The 26,005-nt window shown below is 38.2% G+C and overlaps 1 protein-coding gene across 2 annotated transcripts in view; it reads left to right on the top strand.

Moving 5' to 3' along the window:
- LOC120636694 (epidermal growth factor receptor) overlaps positions 1-24,925 on the top strand; it is a 273,668-nt gene extending 248,743 nt beyond the window's left edge. The window contains exons 3-6 of one of the 2 annotated variants that reach the window (XM_039908274.1): positions 45-177; positions 1,093-1,864; positions 21,456-22,505; positions 23,782-24,925. In XM_039908274.1, the coding sequence (XP_039764208.1) occupies positions 45-177; positions 1,093-1,864; positions 21,456-22,505; positions 23,782-24,642 (2,816 nt within the window). In that variant the 3' untranslated portion in view covers positions 24,643-24,925. Of the gene's footprint in view, positions 1-44; positions 178-1,092; positions 2,915-4,243; positions 5,388-21,455; positions 22,506-23,781 lie in introns of those variants that run through there. The other variant, XM_039908272.1, reaches the window with a different exon arrangement.
- The last annotated feature ends 1,080 nt before the right edge of the window (positions 24,926-26,005 follow it).

Here is a 26,005-nt window from a genome sequence, read left to right as displayed (position 1 = left end):
ATGTCTAATGTTTGTCATTTTCATTTACTTTATGTTCATAACAGAGAAACAGAATCTGGTGTGTGATCCTGAATGTTCAGCGGATGGGTGCTGGGGCCCTGGGCCGGATCAATGCCTCTCATGCGAAAACTTTAAACTCGAAGGGAACTGCATACAGAATTGTACCTTAGAGGAAGGGTTAGTATACAAGAATATTGAGTAGATTTTAGAAGAAATCAAAGAATGATCGTTTAATATATTTTTATTCAAGTCAATTCGAAATTATTTACATCGCGTATCAATGGTTCACACAATTTAATTGCATTAATGTGCGGTTGAAGTGAGAACTTCATACTTGAAACTAAAGCTAAGAGGATGCCAAACGCACCATAGTCGCAAAAGAAGCTCAAAACAATCAAAGCAAGTATTTGACGATATCAACATCTCAATGTTCGAAACTTATTATAGTAATTCATATTTTAGCTTTTCTATCGTTTTCATTATAATTTTGAACGTAGAAAAAGCTACGTTCTACGTACAGTCCATATAATCAGAATGTTGGCAGTTAGAGTTAGAATCACTCTGAATAATCATTGTTCTTAGGATTACAAACTAATAAATTTGATTTGTCGCTGGTACGTTTTAACATTAAACTGACAAAGAAGAACAATGACTTTATTATTGGAGAGCTCCATATAAATGTGATTAAAGCACGTAACTTCAGCATTCCATTAATTGTTAACGTGAAAACTTACTTATACGGGGGTTCAAGTGAAATAAAAGAAAGTTGTCAAAAGATGAAAGCTATACACAAATTGCCTTAAGGTATCTGTTTATTTGAATTCTCTGTTCAGGCTCCAGCTTTATAGGGTAAATTTATTTCGAGATGTCTCTAGATTCGAATAACTTTTGTTACTTTAAATAAATTATTTTTAAAGTAACAAAATAAAGCAAGTTGACGGACAGTAGTAACATTTTTTTTTTTTTCAAAATTTGCTGACCTTAATAACGTTAAAACAAATTCGTTTAACTATTTAAAGTCTTTATTATTAAACATAATCACTCAAGGATAAGTCAAGCATATTTAGACTAATAGTTGAATTTTTTTTTCAGGTTGTATAAGGTGGGTCCTAAATTATGTAAAAAATGCCATTCTGAGTGCGCTGACGGATGCACTGGCCCAAGTAGAGCCAACTGTACACGCTGCAAGCATGTGCGCGACGGACCTAACTGCATGGCGCATTGTCCTGCCTCCAGATATGTCTCAGAGAACGGAACCTGTCTACCCTGCCACCCCAACTGTTTCAACGGGTGCACCGGACCGGCTAATACCGTCGGCAAGGGTGCCTGTAACTCATGCCAGAAAGCCATCATGAGTATCGAAGCGACAGTTGAAAGCTGTCTCAATGAAGACGAGGCTTGCCCAGATGGTTATTACAACGAGTGGGTCGGCAATGTCAAGATTTTAGAGGGAAAAGTAAATGTGGTCTGCAGGAAATGCCACCCATTGTGTATGCAATGCGTTGGATTTGGCATACACGAGCAAGTTTGTAAAGTGTGCAATGGTTTTAAAAAAGGCGACCAATGTCAAGATGAATGCCCGGCGGATCACTTCACAGACACAGTCAACCGTCTTTGTACACCATGTCACCACGAATGTAAAGGATGCACGGGTCCCTCTTCAGTACATTGCATCAAATGCCAGAATATAAAGGTATTCCTTACCGAAACAACTTTCAATTGTTCTACGAGTTGTCCTAACGACTTGCCCTATAAAATTTACTTCGACGAGCAGCTTCAAAATACCATAGATGAACCGTACTGTTCAGCGTCAGCAAAAGGAGGAATTCCGAACATGGCAACAGCTAAAATTCCCATCGTGCTAGTAGTTATACTCGTGTTTGCATTTATACTTTTGGTTATCCTGGCCATCATTGGATACACATGCAGACAAAAAGCCAAAGCGAAAAAGGAAGCGGTGAAAATGACAAGGGTGCTAACTGGTTGTGAGGACAACGAACCACTCCGACCTACCAATGTTAAACCAAATCTGGCAAAATTGAGGATCATAAAAGAAGCTGAGCTTCGAAGAGGGGGTATGCTTGGTTTCGGTGCATTCGGAAAAGTTTACAAAGGTGTCTGGGTTCCCGAAGGAGAAAATGTCAAGATTCCTGTTGCAATTAAAGTTTTGAAAGAGGGAAGCGGTGCTAGCACTAGCAAAGAATTTCTAGAGGAAGCATATATAATGGCCAGTGTTGAACATCCGAATTTACTGCAACTTCTTGCTGTCTGTCTCACTAACCAGATGATGCTGATTACGCAACTCATGCCTCTCGGATGTCTGTTGGACTATGTCAGGACTCATAAGGAAAAGATCGGGTCGAAGGCATTTTTGAACTGGTGTACCCAAATAGCGCGCGGAATGGCCTATTTGGAAGACAAAAGATTGGTTCACAGAGACTTGGCAGCTCGGAATGTTCTAGTGCAAACTCCTAACTGTGTGAAGATAACCGATTTCGGCTTAGCGAAGCTATTGGACATAAACGAGGATGAATACAAGGCAGCTGGAGGCAAAATGCCCATTAAGTGGCTAGCGTTGGAGTGCGTGCAGCACAGAATATTTACACACAAAAGTGATGTCTGGGCTTTCGGCGTAACAATTTGGGAGATATTGAGCTATGGTGCGCGGCCGTATGCTAACATATCTGCGAGAAATGTACCTGAACTAATTGAGAACGGATTGAAACTGCCCCAGCCTACTATTTGTACGTTGGACATTTACTGCGTAATGGTTTCATGTTGGATGCTCGACGCAGATAGCCGACCGACATTCAAGCAGCTCGCCGAAAGATTTGCTGAAATGGCTCGTGACCCTGGACGATACCTGGTCATCCCCGGTGACAAGTTTATGCGACTCCCATCCTATTCAACTCAGGTAATTTTCACTTTTATAATCACAATTCTTTTATGTATATAAAAGAAATATTTAACTAACTGATTCACTGACTAACTGAATAATCCACGAGTAATGGAATGTATTAGATATGCCTACAAACTTAAATTTGGAAGTTACCTTCCAGGGCTCAGACTCAAATACTTTGCTGTATTAAACGTTCTTAGGAGGAGAGAAATAGTTAGACGTTTTAAGGAGGATAGTATATAATGAAACAAGCTTGGTACATGGCATTCTACAGTCGAGGCGGTATTAGGCGCCTAGCAATGCAAAATACGCGTTTCATTCGACGGTTGTCGTCACACTTGCAAGGAAAAAAGAAAAAAATTGGTTGCCTGTAAAGTCGGTATACGGGCGAAAGTTTTACGTGACAACGACTTTGAGTGGTAAAATAATTTTAATGTGAATATTCATACGTATAGTAGGAAGAAGGATGAAATAATAGTAACAATTTAAAACATTTATTTATACAAAGAATTATATTTAAAACATTAATTTATACAAAGAATCTCGCACTGAATTTCATATTAACAAAATTTTATTTTTACCTTTACACATACATACGTATTTATATACAAATATACATACAATAACTTGCAATACATTTGCGTACAATGAAACAGCGTTTACTACAAAGGGACGCGTGCCTTTCACTTTTTATGTCTGTCTCTCTCGCTCTTAGGCGGGCTAACCATGCCCGAGTGGAAGGGACGCGTGCCTCTCACTCGCTCTCATTGTGAGCGCATAACGTGAGCGGAGCGTAACGCAGTTTCTTGAAGTGTCACCCGATCTTCCCAACGTCTTACAAACCAATTTATAAGACGTTGTCACGTCAAAATGGGACGTAACTTTTAAGAACGTCCTCATAAAATAACTGAGTATCTCTCTGTCCTCACAAAATATTATTGACAGAAAATGATGCATCGGATTTTTTTTTGGTTACCCAGGCAAACCGACATATCTACAGCTAGCTTCTTTTGTTTTATACAGCCGATGTTTAAAAATTTACAACAACAATTTTTTGTTATTCAAAATACAATTAATTAAGAATTGTCAATAATTTGATCAAATTAAACGTTCATTCATCATAACTAAGAAGCTTTATATTAGAGATTGTGTCCTACCGTGTACCTTATGTGTGCCTTACGTGCAATCGTGATGAAAAAAGTTTATACAAGATGTTTGGTCTATTACATAGATATTAAAATACGAGTGTGATTTACATCGTCATGTGGAGTTTACAAACATATTATATTACTTAGGTTTATAATCAACTATGCGTAGGTTATAATTGAATGTTTTCATTTCCAGGATGAAAGGGAAATGATAAGGAGTTTGTCTTCAGCCATGGATGGCCCCGAGCCAATAGTAGAAGCGGATGAATATCTCCACCCAAAAGCCGATATCACGCCCGGCTCTATCTCGCCACTCACCTCCGTCTCGCCTGGATCGCCCGAGAGCAGTGCAATCAAGCCTATTGCCTCTCCCTCCTGGGTGAACAACATCAATGGCCAACAAGGTGCGATAGTCGATATCTCGAGGCCAAGTTGGGAAACAGATCTCATGAAGTACCCGCTCTCTCGCTACACCGTCAGCCCGAACGGCACGGAAATGCGGCACTACTATAACAATGGCGCATGCGCTTCCGATTGCTCCAGTAGCTCCCGATATTGTAGTGGCCCCATGAGGGTCCGAGCTGACGTCACGGAGAGCAGGTTCGACAGTATGTCCAGAAACAAAGAAGCGCAAGTGGGCAACCTGAAACTGAACTTGCCCTTGGACGAGGACGATTACCTCATGCCATCGCCGCAGCAAAACAAGAATGCGTCGACGTATATGGATTTAATTGGCGATGGCGGAGAAGAGCAGGAGGCTAAGGATGATGAAGAGTACAGCGGATTCGTGGACTCGGAGCGATGTGTGGATAATCCGGAGTACCTGATGTCCGAACAGGGGGTTCCTCCGCAAACGATCGGGATACCCACCGAGCCGGTGGCGCTGGAGTCTTTGGAGACTTGCGAGAGCAGCGCCGGGGATTCGACGCCGCAGCCGGGCCCGAGCAAATACCAGCCGCAGCGGTCGGTGGAGGAGGAATCGATGTCCGACCACGAGTACTACAACGACCTTCAGCGGGAACTCCAACCCCTACGACGCGACGAGACCACGGTGTAAGCGACGAGCGAACTGCTCAGTGGAAGATCGATGTCTTAGCGATCACAGGTTAGGTTAACAACGCGAATACTGTCTTCGGCAGCGAAGTGGTTTCAGTACGTAGGTGATCGCTGGCGCGAACAGTGCTCGGAATGGACGATGTAATCTCACAACTTATGATTGTTTTACTTAAAAAGTGCCATTTTATGCGATGGCTAGGTTTTAGCTTGTTGACAAACTTTTAATTAAAAAAAAATTATCGTTTTACTAGAAATCTATTACACAATTTTTGTTATTCACTTAATTATTGTAGAAAAGAAAACTTGTTATAATGCTAAAAATTTGTAAAATAAAATATGCGATGTGCTTATACAGAGAAGCACATTCAAAATATTAAGTTATTTATTAATTTAGTTTAAGAAAGGCTATGTTTACGTTTTTCCCGAATGTATATTTTTAAGTGAACGTTATTTTAATTTTTAAAACTGTGATAATTAGTTTAATAATTTACGATACACTGAAATTTTGTTGTAGCTATTCGGCTCAAAGTAACTTATATATCGAGAATGGCAGTCACTTTTACTGTACTATAACGATATATGCATTTAAACAAATATAATATGCAATTTAGCGACATACTGATATGTATACCACGTAGTAAGTAAATTGAAATCGAAAGAATTTGGTCGAAAAGGGTTTAGCCAATACTCTTACATGTTGGCTATCATAAAATTTACGTATACTTCCTTAAGAAACTTTCATTTAATTACTATTTTATGAAAAAAAAAAAAATCTTTTATAAAGATATATCTGTACACAGTATACCATGTAGGCTTGGCGTTATAATTAAAAAGAGGAAGATTACTTTGGTGTCAGTGATGTAAAAATACCGACAGGGATTATTGATGTAGAGGATTTGTATTGGCTAAGCAATGCTGAAGACGGTGAAAGTATGAGTAAACGGGTTTAAAGGATCAAATTCCGCAATAAGTGTTCCTATTCCGACAATCCGATTTATTACGAACATCTTATAATAATCGCTTACTTAGAAATGTTGTACGTTACCGTCTATTAGTATCGCAATACCAATGTAACTTTTCCTGTGTCAGTATTTTCAACCATACACTCTGCTACTACTTTTCTAAATTGTCTTTAAATGTAAACAATATATTAATAACTTTTTAGTTTGTTCCAAAAAAACAATAACGCTATGAAAAGTAATGTGTTTTTATAAAAATAAACTTTACACTCAACAGTAACAAAGACTTTGATATAAAAACAAAAAGACATTATAAGACAAGAAATGGACCGTTCGTTATGATTTGTTCTCAATCCATGTCTTAACACGATTAATTTCATAGTTGGCTAATTAGCCTCTGTAAGAACATAAACAGATCGACCTCTTTTTAGTCATAACTTATAATTGCATGTAGGTACCTATTGTACAAACGCCACATATTTTTGTATTATTTTACCTACAGTTTAACAACAAATTTATTATTGTGTGATCTTGCCAATTTCGGGACCAATTATTTCTAGATAGACCTATTTATTAGGACTCTGTTTTGTGAATGGTTTGTTTTATCTTTCCACTTTCCAAACATCAAAGAAATATGACAAACACAGCTAAATCGTGTCAATACTGATAATTTTATGATAGAATACCAGAATGATAGCTGGTTAAATGTAAACTTCGGAAATCAGAGACGCAAGATAATTGTAAGAATGACAACATATTCAATTTGTACATTTTATTGTAGTAATGGAGCCTGCGCAAATAAGGGATTCATAAAAAAAACATTCAAATTACGTATTACAAAAAGTATCGAAATTTATTTAATATTTTTTTCTAAACATTCCACATTCTAATTATTGTTGCTATATCAAACGCTGGTCGCACGCAAGACGCATACACGAATAAATGGTCGCTTGTTTGTGTTTTACTTCAATTTAAACACACGTTATAATGAAGTTAAATAAAAACAAAAAGACGGGAGTTTTAAGAAAATGTATGCAAAGAAGAAAGAAATTCGGACTCTAGTTTTCAAATATTTATAATTAACAATTAATTATAATTCTGCAAAGTCTGTCATATAAGAGGCGAGACGAATTTAGGACCGACTTGCGACCAACACGCACTGTAGAGAAGAAGAACTGTTCGTTTGATAAACTTTTATGAAGCCCTAGGTAAAATGAAGCTCAAAAGTAAACAAAACACAAACTAAATAGTGTATAATTTTTATTTAATATTCGACCAAACTCTCGTTTGCCATGTAAAATGTAAATAATTCATTTAATTATGTTATGTATATTATATTTTGTACATTTAATAGATTTAAGTTAAAAGATATATTACTATGATTTAGACACCCATCAATGTATGTAACTTTGTACATAACAAAAGATTTTTAAACAAAATATATCGGCTTTTGTATTACGAAACTAGATCGGAACATTGCTATTGGTGCCTTTTACTGTTCACAGTTCCAATGAGCTAAACCAGATTCGCTGGTCTAAAAGGGCAGTACCTATCGTTTATCATAAAACACAGTGGAAATGATGTCACTAATTTTACAGCTGTCAAGTGTGACATCATGTGAGTAAAATGAACCGAGCGCTGCCCCTTTCCAATTATTTGCCATTGAAAAGTCTACCTACCGCTATTTTTAGCCTTATCAATTTAGTTTAGAGTTGTACGTCTAACAGATTTAGAACTCTTAAAATAAATTAAAGGACCTCAGTGATAGCTGACAATAAATATAGCTAAAACGCCAATTTCCCCAAATCTTGCCCCCGATTTTACCGCATAGATTTCGTGAGAGCAACATTTTTTTCTAACAATGCAAAATGCCAAGATCATTACTCAAATTCACAATTAAGTTATACAGAAAAAAGTTTAACCACAGAGCCCTGCTTCGCTATGACATCTATATCAATGACTACTAACGAAATGCATTTTGTGACGTAATTATGAACACCTATTTATAAATAGTTATAAATGTATACGTCACAAATTGTCTTTAAACATGAGTACGAATTGCATGAGAGAGAATCAGGGCCCCACATTAATAATATGACTTATTATAATTGCGATTATTATGATTGTAATGCGCGATGAAGTTTCGTAATACGCGGCGGAGCTGAAGAGCTGTACACTGTGCCATTAATGTAACAAATTATTTTATATTCAACGTTTTAAATCTCAATAAGTATATTCCATAAATAACGCAGACACAAAATTATTTTATTTGCATAGGCCTATCTCAGAGTCTTATGAAGCAGTTATACAAAAATACATCTACCTTATTCAGACAATATCAAGAGCATTTGCTTTCGGAAATAACTAATTACTTAAACTGCCACTTTAATATGTTATTTCGACAATATTCAGTAGCGTGGAAACAAGTAATCTAACGCAAATGAAAACCAACCTGGTTGCTTCACGTTTAGATTTAAAATGTAACAACAAGTTACCCATGCAAATAATATGTTTGCGTAGATTGTGGTTATTCATTTAAATGTGGTAAAAAAGCCATTTAAACTAGAAAAAAGCCTAATGTAATGGTATGATGATACTAATCGAAATTTTGAAAGAAAGTACGTTTAAAAATAAATCAAATGAAATGAAAGGTAACAATAAATATTGTATAGAAAATAATAATGATCAATTATTTCGTGGAGAGGAAAGTTCTGTCCCGTTCTCGTGAATACGGAAATTGCATAACACTTAATTAAAACAAATTAAAAAAAAATCAAGTAACACGTCGTAGTAAGCCATAATTTAGGCAACAATAATGAAATCTTAAGAATCTGGGAGTTTGATGATTTTTCTTCATTAAATTTTCGATAAATTTAGATATTTTTTTTATAGGCGTGTTATTTCTTCGTATTTTGAACTTTCGGTAGTGTTGTCTGGCCATTTACAATGTATTGTATGTATACACTACAGTAATTACTTACATGGGTATGTCTTTGTACCTTGAACTTAAACCATAGGCAGGACATTATATATTTCACAGAAGCAGCTACTTAATTATTTTTAAATATTTTTCTTTCCAATAAATTTGACTTCTTTCGAAATACGCGTATTTATTTATGTATCGCAATTAGATAGGCATATTCAAGTATTCAAATATGTTATAATATATTATTATATGCCATTAAACTGTAATTTGTAAGCTGTTCTTATGTAGTCGGAAAGTTGTATTTCTCCGACAGCAGGGCCACGACTTCGTCGGACATTAAGCGGCCACTAAGTCGTCGCAAATATCCAAAGCCGCGTAAGTGAAAAGCCGTAGGCCTGTCAAAATTGTAGTAAAAATTTTCGGATAAAATGTTTCTCGCATAATACATTATTAAACGGTTGTGCTTGCGATAATGTTTGACAGCCGATTGGCGCAGCAGGCAGCTTACCTGCTTTCTGAGTCCAAGTCCGTGGGTTCGATTCCCACAACTAGAAAATATTTGTGTGATGAACATTAATGTTTTTCAGTGTCTCGGTGTTTATGTGTAAATTATAAGTATTTTCATTCATCAGTCATCTTAGTACCCATAAAACAAGCTTCGCTAACTTTGGGGCTAGGTGGCGATGTGCGTATTGTCGTAGTATATTTTTTTATTTATTTATTTTATTTAACGTCGTTGTTGGTGAAAATATTAGAGAGAACGTTGCTCAAAATTTTGGACTTTTTCATTGGACATGTCACACGCGCCGTGTGATCCCAGAGTTTCGGTGTCGGGTACATGTTAATAACTTATCCCGTCAAGAAATTTTGTCAACCCTCGTGCCTCGATGAGTACGTTAAGCAGTCGGTTTCGTATAATTATTATTAAGCCCCGCCAATCATTGCAGCTGCGTGGTGGGTCACGCCTTTTATTAATAGGAGTCGTATGCCCAGCCGTGGGACACGTTGAATGCTGCCCTTATATTAATAGGATTACTGATGATGTTTCCAAATACATATTCGCTGAACGTTATCGCAAGCATGACTGTATAGATATAGGTAATACTTAAGAACTTAAAGTTGATCGTAAACTGCTGCAAGACCCAAGGTCTACAGCAGGCCAAGGCCATAACGGTCAACTCTCTTGGACATTCTCACTGTCAGTAGATGAAGACGCTATAATAGTTCCGCGGAACGCTCTCTCGGATTTGTGGCAGTGAGCGATCATTATTAATTGGTGTTATTGATATTGTATCCATTTGAGAGTAATATCAAATTATATTCACTCGTATTTTTGAGTTATTCTATCTCACAAAGACCAAGAAAGCCTCACGATGTACCGACTATAGTTTTGCGTGTGATAACCGCAATTATCTACTCTGCACACGCAAATGCATGTATCTATCTTGAACACAATTTTTTTTTAATTACCTCATCCAAATTCAAATTGAAAAATGTTTTATTCAGACCTTGTCACAGGCACTCATTAAACGTTCATACATTTAACATGTTAACACTAATGTTAGGTGATGGTGATAACTCCATGAGTTAACTTAAAACTAAAGCTAGGAGGGTTCCAAACGCGCCCTGGTCTAGAAAGAGCAATTAACCTAGATAATTTACCGTGCCAAATAGAAAAAATTTAATAAAATGACCTATTCTGTAACCGTGGCTCAAAATGGTCTTGAGATAGAACAACTGTAGGTAACTATTTCAAATAATTACTATTATAATATGTAATCACTGTCAGTAATGTATTTCATTGTATACTTTTACAAAAATCTAAATGTTTAGTGGCTTATATAACATACTATTATATTGAATGTGTAGACGTGTAGATGTGTAGATACAGGTGATGCAAAGGTAATAAATAAAATAAAACCTGTTAAATGATGTTTTTCTTACCTTTTAAATTATTTATTCTTGGTTGGTTTTGCAATGTAGTTACGGCTACTAAGAATAGAAGTCGCCACCCCTCCTCTTCCCTTACTAAGGGAATATAACGGAGAACATGTTGCAGCTTCCTCTATGCTACTACTACGTGGTGACCATGGGCAAGCCCTTCCGTTGGGAGAGGCCTTAAGACCAGCAATGGACGCTACCACCGATGAAGTCTTAAGATGATAGCTTGCTTAATAATGACAGTTGTATTAAACCAATACCCTAATCCGCAGCACGTTGGTAACTAGCCACGGCCGAAACCCTCACCAAAGCAATAGGGAAAATATTCTGGCATAAATTCCCGTGGATCGGACCCGGGGCTTATCACTTATAAACCATATAGCTCAACGGGATTAAACCAGGGATTTCATCGCACCATCTACGCTAACCTGTAGCCTTAATACATAATTTTCTCGCCCGCAATCAAGTTACATGTATTATACTCTGTATCGTCAAAGTAAAATGGACTTGATGTCACTCGATCTAAAGTCGCATATCCTCTACTTCTGATTGTTGTATTACAACCATTCTGTCACAAGCCCGAGCTAAAGAATTAACTCATAACAAATAAAATCCATTTTACTCCGATGGTCAAGTATTTTCAAACTCGAAAACGACTTCGATTGCGAACGAGCACATCATGTACTAAGGCTACTGTAGGGAATGTAGAATCAAACCAATACCTTTATCCATTTTCACGCGGCACGTCTTTGTCGGTAACTAGCGACGGCCGAAACCTCCTACCAGAACAAGTCAGAAAAATCAACCAGATCAAACCAGAGCTCACCACTTCGCCAGAGGTCGTCATATCATCTACGTAACTTTGCGGACCCTCAAACGTTTGATGATAAAATATATTGAATCTTCAAAATACGTTTTACCACCGATATATTTTAACGTACGAGTAAAACAACACGCCGCAATTCAAAATGGCATAATCAAGGAAATAAAAAAAAACCATATACATTTATTTCGTTTATTTATTGAATAAGGTAAAAAATGTAAATAAACATTAAGTACAAAACTTTCATTTTAATCACGATATAATAACATTTTCCGGAGAAGCCTCAGGCTTCTATAAACTGTGGCTAATACAGGACATTCGAAAAGGAGTCGCACGCTTACTTTGTGTCTACTAAAGTCTATCAATAACCTGTTATATACCTGTACCTATAGTTATTTACAGCGAACAAAAACATAAAACATTGAAAAAAATATAAAATTTAATTTCTGATAAAATCAACGACCACACCTAGAATGAATGAATGAATGAATTTATACAACTTATTGAAAACCACAAAAAAATATTTAATTTCTGGAATACATCAAAAATTGCAAAAAAAACTACAATTTGCGGATTTAATGACTGCATATTATCATTAAAATATTATCTAAGAATTTTACCTGACTGCATGTAACGATCTTAGATAATATTTTCTTCTCTAAGAAGCTAAGCGAGCGAAATTACGCATCCCGCCCGCGATTCGCCCCAATTTCACATATCAAACTCTATACCGACAAAGAAAAATGAACCCTAATGACACTCACTTTAGAATCGAAAATCCTGTACTCCTGATTCTTATTTACAAACGTTCTGCCCAAAGTTTCATCAAGAATTGTTGGCTAATTTTAAGCTTTATTCTTATAAGAATAAGATCCATTTTACCGCGATGTTCAAGTATTTCCATACTCGTAACGACGCAAGCAACTGCGAGCGAGCCTTAATGTGAGCTCTGAAACTGAGTCTGAGTCTAGAAACGTTAAAGGAGGTAAGCTGACCTGCTATACAACGTGAAACACAATTACGAAATAATATTTGAGGATGCAAAAGTATATTTCATAAAGAATCACCCTGTAAAAATTTTAAATCACAAGCATATTTTTTTTCCGTACAAACGAATTCAAAACATTCAAAGTGTTTATGACAACCCTATTAAAGATAAAAGACCGACACGCGCGTTACCTACGTTACACGACGCGTACCTAGTAAAGTGAGAGGAGTCACATTATTTTAATTTTGCATGGGATGTTAGGGCTGTTTATAATTTCCCTCAGTAAAAACTATAGCAGTAGTTTACTCAAAAACTATAAGTTTTCGGTTTCGCAGATAAGCATCAGAGACAGTAAATTATGTACCACTAAAGCCTGTGAAATTTATTTCGGTTTTCATTTACACGTATATAAATACTTGACTTCACGGCAAAGTGCCGTCACTAAAAACTGATTATATATAATATAATAAATACTGGTTAGCTTGTTACCATTTTAGACAATAGCTAACTTAAAGTGGAAAAAAACGTGTGTGTACTTATGTACAAGCGTTTACAAGTTATATTTCTTTGGCGTAACAAGATAAAATGCTTTCAAAAATTGTATCTTACGCCTTATTCTACGTTTGTCGAAAAAACGACACTAACAATAGGAAAAAAAAGGAATTGTTTGAATTATTGAAAAAATCAACTGTCAATTCTTTTTTAGAAAAACTAAAATGTTGATTATAGCTAACTTTATGGTTTCGGTTTTTTGTGACGGCGTGCGCGCGCATCGTAAAAATTTACTCTGATCATTTTTCCCTAACGCGCCAAAAGAAGTATAACTTCAATAAATGTTGTACAACAATTTACACACATAGCCATCTTGCCCCAAAGTAAGCGTACCTTGTGTTATGGGTATTAAGATAACTGATGAATATTTTTATGAATAATATACATAATTACTTACAATATACAGATAAACACACAGACACGAATCGTGAGAATAGAACCCTCCCCCTTGAACTCAGAAAGCAGGGTCGCTGCCCACTGCGCCAATCTGTCGTCAAACGTCTTTTTATACTCTCCGTGCAGCCCTTATTTAAAGAGGCCGAGACGGTCATTTCTAAAATAATAATGTTTTATTAAACCGTATTCGTGTAACGAAGTTACGAGAATTGTTTAATAATGCTTTAAACGAAGTTTTGTGTGACCAACTGACAGATGTCAAATATGCAGTTTTTTGCGATCGGGTTATAATACTTTTTTAATTAGACAACCCACACAATAACAGAATCAACCTTATAATCTAACATTTAAATAATTCGCCATACATTTGGTATTTTTTTTTTTATTAATAATTATCTACTTATTTAACAAATGCAAATATAAATTAATATTTTCTAAAATTTATTATTCTAGTTAACTGATAAAATAAATATAAAATATAACTATTTAAATCAATAATTAATAATAATCAATCTATAATAAATGCATTTTAATTAACAAAATAATAAACATCCACCAAAATATTTCGATTTAATGTCGTCGTCGTCCCCCAAGCAATAAACTTATTTAGAATCTTACATCATTTTTTTAATTAATCAAACATGGCGACTGAACGGCGCCATTTTCTAATAATTCGTCGTGTTCGGCAGTAGCGTACACATATATATATATTTTTTTAATTATTATTAATATTTCCCAAGTCATTAAATAATCTACCAGCTATGATAATATGAGCTCGATAAGAACCAGTTATTTTGATAGCGACACTATACTTTAATTGAAACAGTGGCGTTAGTGTTACTATTAATACAGACAAGTGATCTTCTTTTAATTTCTGTTTAACGGGTAATAGGATGAATTTGCACCCAAAATTCCAAATAATTCCCTAATTATCTATAAAATATATAAAACGTAATAACTAATACATAATACATACGTAGAGAAAAATGGTGAAAGATTGACAACCAATTGGAAGGTATAGGTCGGAATCTATCTAAGTTTGTTGCAGGGGGAAAGACCTACTATACTCCTACTATACTTTTGATATCATATAAACACTTTAAATGTGCGTTACTTACATATATACCTAGTGGCTAGAAATACTTGGATCTTTGACAAGAGTCGCCGATTTTACTCCTCTTCTAGCAGACAGAAAACAGGCAGCAGCGTATCTCCTGCGATCATCACCAATTGCGCCCAGCATCGTGCTTAAGAACAAACCGCCTTTAGTTGAACTTTTATGGGCTATTAATGACTGTAGGGGTTAATTCTGATCGATCAATTAAAAATGGCGTAGAAGAACCAGAGTAAATGACAACTCAACGTTGCATAGTGTGAGGAAATGAGGGACCAAAGTGCTGGAGTGGCGACTCGGTATCAGGAAGAGCAGCACTAATAGACCCCCCACTAGGTATTCAGCCGAAATCAAGATAACGTGGGAGCCATTTGAGTTGGCAGCAGTAGAGTTGTATGTGGAAATCTCTGCAAGAGACAATGAACCAACCGATCGTTGTCACTACGACGTCGCCAGGCACGTTATAGCATACAAGCTTATATCATAAGTATAATCAATCTTGTATACTCATGAGAGTATAGAATATGTTTGTATACTCATAGTAAGTACCGGTGCGCAAGCAAAGCGGGGACGTATGGGAACGGCGGACTCCCCTTTGTTGTGATTCAAACTCGGCACTTGATCAGAACTGCTTTATTGTTTTTTTTTATAGGCATACCCAAATAAAAATTAATAATACAACATACATAACCACAACATCTCTTCCATAAAATTTTAAAAGCATATAGGTATAGATTCAATACTGGTAGACTGATTATGTATACATGTACAAATATACATAAGCCAATCACCTCATGCACTTAGTATATATTAACAATTAATTCATTGTAAGAACATACCTAATTATAATTATATTAAGAGTAACAATCATTTATATTTTTTGAGATTAATGCGAGCCTTGACAGCCGCCGGTCTGATTGATATATCTATATCATTATTATTATGAGTTTCTACCCTTTGTGCATTGTCATGCAAGGTTTCTACGACAGTAGTAGCAGAAGCACAAATCTCATCCGGCGCATTTTGTTCATCACTTTCCGCGCTACTCCACTTTTCTTCCTCTTGGAACATTGCGGTGCCCTCCGCTGAAGGAATACGAAGTAAGTGACGTCTATTTCGTCTATATCGCCTCCCTGACATGTCTGTAACGAAGTACGAGCGCGGCTGAGGCGCTGCACTTTGTACTTTAGCGTGCTTGCGTCTGCCTTCATCTACCATAACTACATTCTCTCCCGGCTTTAGCTCAGGCAACGCTCGCGAGTGTTGATCATAATATGATTTACTCTTAGCCTGCTTACGTAACATGCAATCGTAATCTAACTGGTTATCGCGGTGTGGTCTGAGCATCTGCTCGTATGCTGGAAGTCTGGTACTCAACCTACGCCCCATAAGCAATTCCGCCGGAGATGCTAACCCTTCGCGTGGGCATGCTCTAAAGTTTAATAAGCCTAAATAAAAATCTGATCCCGAATTAGTCGCTTTAATTAAGTAATTTTTTATTGTCTGAACGCTTTTTTCGCTTCGACCGTTAGCTTGAGGATAATTGGGTGAAGTAAAGATATGTTCAAAACCCCATTTCTTCCGAAATTCCATGAATTCCTTAGAGCGGTAGGCCGGGCCTCCGTCAGTCAATAATTGAGCTGGAATTCCATGCCTTGCAAATTGATCCTTCATAGCTTGTATCACCGCCTTACTCCCAATACTATTCAATGTACTAACTTCAATAAAGTTTGAAAAATAATCAACGAGAAGCAAAAAGTTCCTGTTTCGGTATTGAAAAATATCCGAGCCTACCTTCGACCACGGAAGGTCAGGTATCTTATGCGGGATCATTGGCTCCCGAGTGGGCCGCGGCGCGTGCTCCGCGCACGTCACACACTGGCGAACCGCGCGCTCCACGTCACGCGACATGCCCGGCCAGAACATCACATCCCGAGCACGTCGCTTGCACCTATCGATGCCCATATGACCTTCGTGAACCCGGTTTATCATTTCGGATCGAAGACTTTGAGGTATATAAACTAAATTGTCTTTCAAAATAATATTATCTATGTATTCAAAACATTCTCTATATGGCCATAATTTTCGCACGCATTCATCGACATCATATTTATTTGCTGGCCAGCCATTTTTAATATACTTTATAATAGTTCGACATTCTTTATCAGATTCGACTCCTTTTCTAACTAGGTTAATTTTATCACCACTGAACCTTACGTTGTCAATCACAAAGCAAGATTGTTCCTCAACTTCGACTGAGACATTACTTGTCATCAGCTCAGGCAACGGCGCACGCGACAGAGTGTCCGCTACGAACATATATTTTCCTGGTTTATATACTACCTTGAACCTGTAACCTTGAATTCTTAGCATCATACGTTGTAAACGTGCAGGTACGGCATCTAACGGCTTATTGAAAAGGGCCTCGAGAGGCTTATGATCCGTTTCTACTGTGATGTCACCCCGGCCGAATAGATATTGATGAAATCGCTCTAAGGCAAATACAATAGCTAGCAATTCCTTTTCTATTTGCGCATACCTAATTTGCGTATCAGTGAGCGTGGACGACGCAAACTCCACGGGCCGTCCCGCCTGCAGCAACACCGCCCCCAGCGCGTGCGAGCTAGCGTCCACGGACAGCAGCACGGGCTCGTCCGCCGCGTACAGCGCGAGCACGGGCGCCGCGCACAGCCGGCCTTTCAACTGGCGCACCGCGTTATCATGCTGTTCGTCCCAACACCAAACTACGTCTTTTTTTAAGAGACTACGCAAGGGTGATGCTATTTCCGAGTAATTTGTAATAAATTTTGATAAATAGTTTACCATACCTAAAAAACGCTCTAAAGCGGGCCTATCTTGAGGGGTCGGCATAAGTTCGATAGCCTTAAGTTTATTTTTGTCAATTGCCATACCACCAGCACTAAACGTGTGTCCCAAATAACTTACTTCCTGTACCCTAAACTCACACTTTTCCTTATTAAATTTGATACCTACCTGCCGTGCCCTTTCCAATAAACATTTCAATCTTTCATCGTGCTGTGCCATAGTAGAACCCCATACGATAATATCATCCACGAATGAGTCTACACCCTCCAGATCTTCCAGCAGTTGCCGTACCCTAGCATGAAACACCTCAGAGGCGCAGTTAATTCCGTAAGGTAAACGTAAAAACTGATACCGTCCAAAAGGTGTTCCAAACGTGCATAAATCCGCGCTTTCATTGTCAATCTGAATCATCCAGTACCCCGAACGAGCATCCAGCTTGCTGAAGTAGCGCGCGCCCTGCAACCTGGCCGCTATTGCAGTGAGGGTCGGCAGCGGGTAGTGCGCACGACGCACAGCCCGGTTCAGCGGCCGCGGATCGAGACAGACACGAATACTACCATTTTTCTTTGCTACTACTACTATCGCATTAACCCACTCCGTAGGATGAGATACTTTCCTTATGACACCTATGTCTTCCATACGCTTTAATTCCACTTGTAGTTTGTCGCGCACACCGATAGGTATTTTTCTTACAGGACAGACCGACGGATGTACTCCTGGATCAATAATAATTTTATACTCGCCCGGTAACTTACCTAGTCCGCTAAACAAATCTGAATATTTATCTATATTTATGGTAAAAACGCGTCTGATAATACCTAATTCCTCACAAGCATATTTCCCTAACACGCTCTGACAATAATTTTTACAAATGCAAAAATTTAAGTTATATCTATTGTTTTTATAAATCCAAGAAATATAGCAAGAACCCAGTATAGGTATTTGATTACCACAAAATGATTGAGCCTTAACATTAATTTGACATAAAGCTGAAACATGCAAACCTAACTGTTTATATCTTTCTATAGACATAACATTAAGGTCCGATCCCGTATCGAGTTTGAATTTTTCAGTTTTTAGACTATTATATAATTGCATTGTCTCATACCATTTATTGCCGTCCTTACAGTCCGTATTACTATCAATCGTCGAGACCCTGTATAATTCCTCATCCGTATCACTATTTTCCACTATTTGATACACACTTTTCCGCGTATTCAATGTACATTTTTTCTTAAAGTGACCTTGAGAATTGCACAAAAAACATACGGCACTCCTAGCAGGACACCTGTAACCACCATCACACTGAAACCCGGCACACTTGGCGCACGAGCGCCCCACCACATCAGACGAAAACCCGCGAGGCTGCATCCGCGCAGCGCTGCGGGCGGCCCCGCGCGGCGCCCATCCGCGCCCGCGCGGTGCCCGCGGCGCCCAGCCGCCTGCTCGCCCACCGCCGCGCGCGCCGTAAATGACGTCCACCGCCGTCGATGATGTGCACGCCTCACCAGCATCACTTTTCAACTTGACGCCTTCGATGTGTTGTTTTTCTTCTTTTGAAAATTCGTTAGCCCGGCATATTTTTAAGGCACTTAGCAATGATAGCTCTTCTGTCCTTAGTAGCCGATCTCGTACCTTGCCATCCAATACACCGCAAACTATTCGATCGCGAATAAGACCTTCCTCCAAGTGCTCGAATTCACAATGCTCAGATAAGATTTTCAACGCCGTCACGTATTCGTCAATAGACTCGCCGGCTTCTTGATTCCGGGTAAAAAACTTAAAGCGAACCATGGTAGTATTTTGTTTCGTCCCAAAGTGCTCGTTGAACTTGTTCACCAAGGTATCAATATTTTCGCGACTTTCATCTTTTGTGTATTTAAACGTCGTATAAATGTCGTACCCTTCCGATCCTATTAAATTTACTAACAGACTAGCTTGAACATCTGTAGTTTCTTTGTGAACGCCGGCCGCTTTTAAAAACACGAAAAATTGCTGGCGCCATTTTCGCCACGCGGTCGCGCGGCATGCCGGTCCTCCTTCTAAGCATAATTCCGATGGCGGTCGAGCGTGTTCCATTATCACTTATGCGCAAAGCCTCCAATAACGCACTTTTACCGATTTTAACACCAATTACACCTATTAATTTAGTAATTATTAATTTACTAGTTCACCGCTGTCACCATGTTGTGATTCAAACTCGGCACTTGATCAGAACTGCTTTATTGTTTTTTTTTATAGGCATACCCACATAAAAATTAATAATACAACATACATAACCACAACACCCTTGTAAGCCGTATCGGGCGGAGTCGATTCACTATGACCGCGCTACATATGTTTATACAAAACTAAAATATTCCTAAACGGTCGTAATAGTAAACTGAGATCAAGTCCTCAAGTTACAGTCAATCAATGCTTAAGACTGAACTTGGGAACCTTTTCTAATCTCAATGTCAGTTTTTTTAATACGAGCTGAAAACGCACTCAGTTGATGAGATTCGAAAGTTATGAATAAAAATAGTAAACATGAATATTTGAGCAATTATTTGCTTTTTTCGTATTGATTAGCACCACAAAAACTAGACAAACGCCTAATTTATTGGAAACGTATAATTGTTCGTTGCAAATTTCGACACTCGATTTCTGATTTCTTACGTAAAACTACGTTCACAAACACACACAGGTTTAATTTTTCACAAGTAATTTTACAATAAAAATAAGTGTGTAATAGGACGTGTCCAAACTTTTGTATTAAAGTAAAAGTTGGGTATTTAGAAGTCCTCTGCTACATCAATATTCTTTTGACACTGCAACTATCGGAAATGACTTATTAGGTAACATAATTTTTTTCTCCCCTGTAGACATATGACCCAAAATGCATAATTAGGGATAACGCCCTCGGGGGATGAATAGTGACTAAGGTGGGCTTTATGGACCACTGTCCCGTTCGCTTGCGCCGCAGCGTACGCTGAACCTTATAGTGCGTTTGGGACCAGCTTGAACGGGTATGGGGCCAAGTTTACATGTGTATGGGACCGTCCTGTACGGAGTTGTCCTTCTTGTTGCGAGAAAACCGACGGTGCTTGCCCACAGATAGGATTTCATAGGCTTGCTGGATCTCCATGAACTTTTCCTGGGCCGCTCGCCGGTCTTCCAACTTGGCCTTATCCGGGTGGTTTTCCCGGGACAAGCGGCGCCAGCGTCTGGTTATCTCCTGCTGGCTCGCGTCCGGACCAACTCCAAGCACCTGCAATTAATGATATACTTTGAATTCTTTGAATGACAGTAATAAAGAATCGCTAAAATTAAAGTTTTAAGAAAAACGTATTTTTATTTATATCCTAAGTGAGATAGGTATTTATTTTCAATTAATAAAACTGCAAAATCTATCGATCCGCCATGACAGTTGAAAAGCCGAATTCACTATTATGACGTCACTTCTATCTAAACATAACTTTGTATCGTTTTCAACTTCGGAATTCGAATCTCTGCGTATATCAAGTATTTCAGGATTTCAAACTATCAGTTGCTAAGTTTTTTGTTACCAATACCAAAATCATCATAAATAACAAGGTCTTACTAAAGGTTTAATTTGCCTATTACGTCACGACGACGATATAGTTTATGTTGAAATATAATTTACAATTAATATCATCAAAACCTTTCATTTCAAGAATAAGATATTTTTTGGATATAGTTAGATACTTTCTACCGAATAAAGGCTGCAGTGGCTGGCTGCTTACATAAGTGCAACAAAGGCCAGCTAGGATTGAGGACGGATAGTCAAGCGTGCCACAACACTTAGGTTACGGTATTTATATAAGGTAGTTATACTCGTGTTTGCATTTATACTTTTGGTTATCCTGGCCATCATTGGATACACATGCAGACAAAAAGCCAAAGCGAAAAAGGAAGCGGTGAAAATGACAAGGGTGCTAACTGGTTGTGAGGACAACGAACCACTCCGACCTACCAATGTTAAACCAAATCTGGCAAAATTGAGGATCATAAAAGAAGCTGAGCTTCGAAGAGGGGGTATGCTTGGTTTCGGTGCATTCGGAAAAGTTTACAAAGGTGTCTGGGTTCCCGAAGGAGAAAATGTCAAGATTCCTGTTGCAATTAAAGTTTTGAAAGAGGGAAGCGGTGCTAGCACTAGCAAAGAATTTCTAGAGGAAGCATATATAATGGCCAGTGTTGAACATCCGAATTTACTGCAACTTCTTGCTGTCTGTCTCACTAACCAGATGATGCTGATTACGCAACTCATGCCTCTCGGATGTCTGTTGGACTATGTCAGGACTCATAAGGAAAAGATCGGGTCGAAGGCATTTTTGAACTGGTGTACCCAAATAGCGCGCGGAATGGCCTATTTGGAAGACAAAAGATTGGTTCACAGAGACTTGGCAGCTCGGAATGTTCTAGTGCAAACTCCTAACTGTGTGAAGATAACCGATTTCGGCTTAGCGAAGCTATTGGACATAAACGAGGATGAATACAAGGCAGCTGGAGGCAAAATGCCCATTAAGTGGCTAGCGTTGGAGTGCGTGCAGCACAGAATATTTACACACAAAAGTGATGTCTGGGCTTTCGGCGTAACAATTTGGGAGATATTGAGCTATGGTGCGCGGCCGTATGCTAACATATCTGCGAGAAATGTACCTGAACTAATTGAGAACGGATTGAAACTGCCCCAGCCTACTATTTGTACGTTGGACATTTACTGCGTAATGGTTTCATGTTGGATGCTCGACGCAGATAGCCGACCGACATTCAAGCAGCTCGCCGAAAGATTTGCTGAAATGGCTCGTGACCCTGGACGATACCTGGTCATCCCCGGTGACAAGTTTATGCGACTCCCATCCTATTCAACTCAGGTAATTTTCACTTTTATAATCACAATTCTTTTATGTATATAAAAGAAATATTTAACTAACTGATTCACTGACTAACTGAATAATCCACGAGTAATGGAATGTATTAGATATGCCTACAAACTTAAATTTGGAAGTTACCTTCCAGGGCTCAGACTCAAATACTTTGCTGTATTAAACGTTCTTAGGAGTAGAGAAATAGTTAGACGTTTTAAGGAGGATAGTATATAATGCAACAAGCTTGGTACATGGCATTCTACAGTCGAGGCGGTATTAGGCGCCTAGCAATGCAAAATACGCGTTTCATTCGACGGTTGTCGTCACACTTGCAAGGAAAAAAGAAAAAAATTGGTTGCCTGTAAAGTCGGTATACGGGCGAAAGTTTTACGTGACAACGACTTTGAGTGGTAAAATAATTTTAATGTGAATATTCATTCGTATAGTAGGAAGAAGGATGAAATAATAGTAACAATTTAAAACATTTATTTATACAAAGAATTATATTTAAAACATTAATTTATACAAAGAATCTCGCACTGAATTTCATATTAACAAAATTTTATTTTTACCTTTACACATACATACGTATTTATATACAAATATACATACAATAACTTGCAATACATTTGCGTACAATGAAACAGCGTTTACTACAAAGGGACGCGTGCCTTTCACTTTTTATGTCTGTCTCTCTCGCTCTTAGGCGGGCTAACCATGCCCGAGTGGAAGGGACGCGTGCCTCTCACTCGCTCTCATTGTGAGCGCATAACGTGAGCGGAGCGTAACGCAGTTTCTTGAAGTGTCACCCGATCTTCCCAACGTCTTACAAACCAATTTATAAGACGTTGTCACGTCAAAATGGGACGTAACTTTTAAGAACGTCCTCATAAAATAACTGAGTATCTCTCTGTCCTCACAAACCGACATATCTACAGCTAGCTTCTTTTGTTTTATACAGCCGATGTTTAAAAATTTACAACAACAATTTTTTGTTATTCAAAATACAATTAATTAAGAATTGTCAATAATTTGATCAAATTAAACGTTCATTCATCATAACTAAGAAGCTTTATATTAGAGATTGTGTCCTACCGTGTACCTTATGTGTGCCTTACGTGCAATCGTGATGAAAAAAGTTTATACAAGATGTTTGGTCTATTACATAGATATTAAAATACGAGTGTGATTTACATCGTCATGTGGAGTTTACAAACATATTATATTACTTAGGTTTATAATCAACTATGCGTAGGTTATAATTGAATGTTTTCATTTCCAGGATGAAAGGGAAATGATAAGGAGTTTGTCTTCAGCCATGGATGGCCCCGAGCCAATAGTAGAAGCGGATGAATATCTCCACCCAAAAGCCGATATCACGCCCGGCTCTATCTCGCCACTCACCTCCGTCTCGCCTGGATCGCCCGAGAGCAGTGCAATCAAGCCTATTGCCTCTCCCTCCTGGGTGAACAACATCAATGGCCAACAAGGTGCGATAGTCGATATCTCGAGGCCAAGTTGGGAAACAGATCTCATGAAGTACCCGCTCTCTCGCTACACCGTCAGCCCGAACGGCACGGAAATGCGGCACTACTATAACAATGGCGCATGCGCTTCCGATTGCTCCAGTAGCTCCCGATATTGTAGTGGCCCCATGAGGGTCCGAGCTGACGTCACGGAGAGCAGGTTCGACAGTATGTCCAGAAACAAAGAAGCGCAAGTGGGCAACCTGAAACTGAACTTGCCCTTGGACGAGGACGATTACCTCATGCCATCGCCGCAGCAAAACAAGAATGCGTCGACGTATATGGATTTAATTGGCGATGGCGGAGAAGAGCAGGAGGCTAAGGATGATGAAGAGTACAGCGGATTCGTGGACTCGGAGCGATGTGTGGATAATCCGGAGTACCTGATGTCCGAACAGGGGGTTCCTCCGCAAACGATCGGGATACCCACCGAGCCGGTGGCGCTGGAGTCTTTGGAGACTTGCGAGAGCAGCGCCGGGGATTCGACGCCGCAGCCGGGCCCGAGCAAATACCAGCCGCAGCGGTCGGTGGAGGAGGAATCGATGTCCGACCACGAGTACTACAACGACCTTCAGCGGGAACTCCAACCCCTACGACGCGACGAGACCACGGTGTAAGCGACGAGCGAACTGCTCAGTGGAAGATCGATGTCTTAGCGATCACAGGTTAGGTTAACAACGCGAATACTGTCTTCGGCAGCGAAGTGGTTTCAGTACGTAGGTGATCGCTGGCGCGAACAGTGCTCGGAATGGACGATGTAATCTCACAACTTATGATTGTTTTACTTAAAAAGTGCCATTTTATGCGATGGCTAGGTTTTAGCTTGTTGACAAACTTTTAATTAAAAAAAAATTATCGTTTTACTAGAAATCTATTACACAATTTTTGTTATTCACTTAATTATTGTAGAAAAGAAAACTTGTTATAATGCTAAAAATTTGTAAAATAAAATATGCGATGTGCTTATACAGAGAAGCACATTCAAAATATTAAGTTATTTATTAATTTAGTTTAAGAAAGGCTATGTTTACGTTTTTCCCGAATGTATATTTTTAAGTGAACGTTATTTTAATTTTTAAAACTGTGATAATTAGTTTAATAATTTACGATACACTGAAATTTTGTTGTAGCTATTCGGCTCAAAGTAACTTATATATCGAGAATGGCAGTCACTTTTACTGTACTATAACGATATATGCATTTAAACAAATATAATATGCAATTTAGCGACATACTGATATGTATACCACGTAGTAAGTAAATTGAAATCGAAAGAATTTGGTCGAAAAGGGTTTAGCCAATACTCTTACATGTTGGCTATCATAAAATTTACGTATACTTCCTTAAGAAACTTTCATTTAATTACTATTTTATGAAAAAAAAAAAAATCTTTTATAAAGATATATCTGTACACAGTATACCATGTAGGCTTGGCGTTATAATTAAAAAGAGGAAGATTACTTTGGTGTCAGTGATGTAAAAATACCGACAGGGATTATTGATGTAGAGGATTTGTATTGGCTAAGCAATGCTGAAGACGGTGAAAGTATGAGTAAACGGGTTTAAAGGATCAAATTCCGCAATAAGTGTTCCTATTCCGACAATCCGATTTATTACGAACATCTTATAATAATCGCTTACTTAGAAATGTTGTACGTTACCGTCTATTAGTATCGCAATACCAATGTAACTTTTCCTGTGTCAGTATTTTCAACCATACACTCTGCTACTACTTTTCTAAATCGTCTTTAAATGTAAACAATATATTAATAACTTTTTAGTTTGTTCCAAAAAAACAATAACGCTATGAAAAGTAATGTGTTTTTATAAAAATAAACTTTACACTCAACAGTAACAAAGACCTTGATATAAAAACAAAAAGACATTATAAGACAAGAAATGGACCGTTCGTTATGATTTGTTCTCAATCCATGTCTTAACACGATTAATTTCATAGTTGGCTAATTAGCCTCTGTAAGA

Source organism: Pararge aegeria, chromosome Z (genome assembly GCF_905163445.1).
Source record: "Pararge aegeria chromosome Z, ilParAegt1.1, whole genome shotgun sequence".
In the NCBI taxonomy this organism is placed as follows: domain Eukaryota; kingdom Metazoa; phylum Arthropoda; class Insecta; order Lepidoptera; family Nymphalidae; genus Pararge; species Pararge aegeria.
Note: the sequence above shows the minus strand (reverse complement) of the source record. Positions and strands in the feature narration are given on the sequence as shown.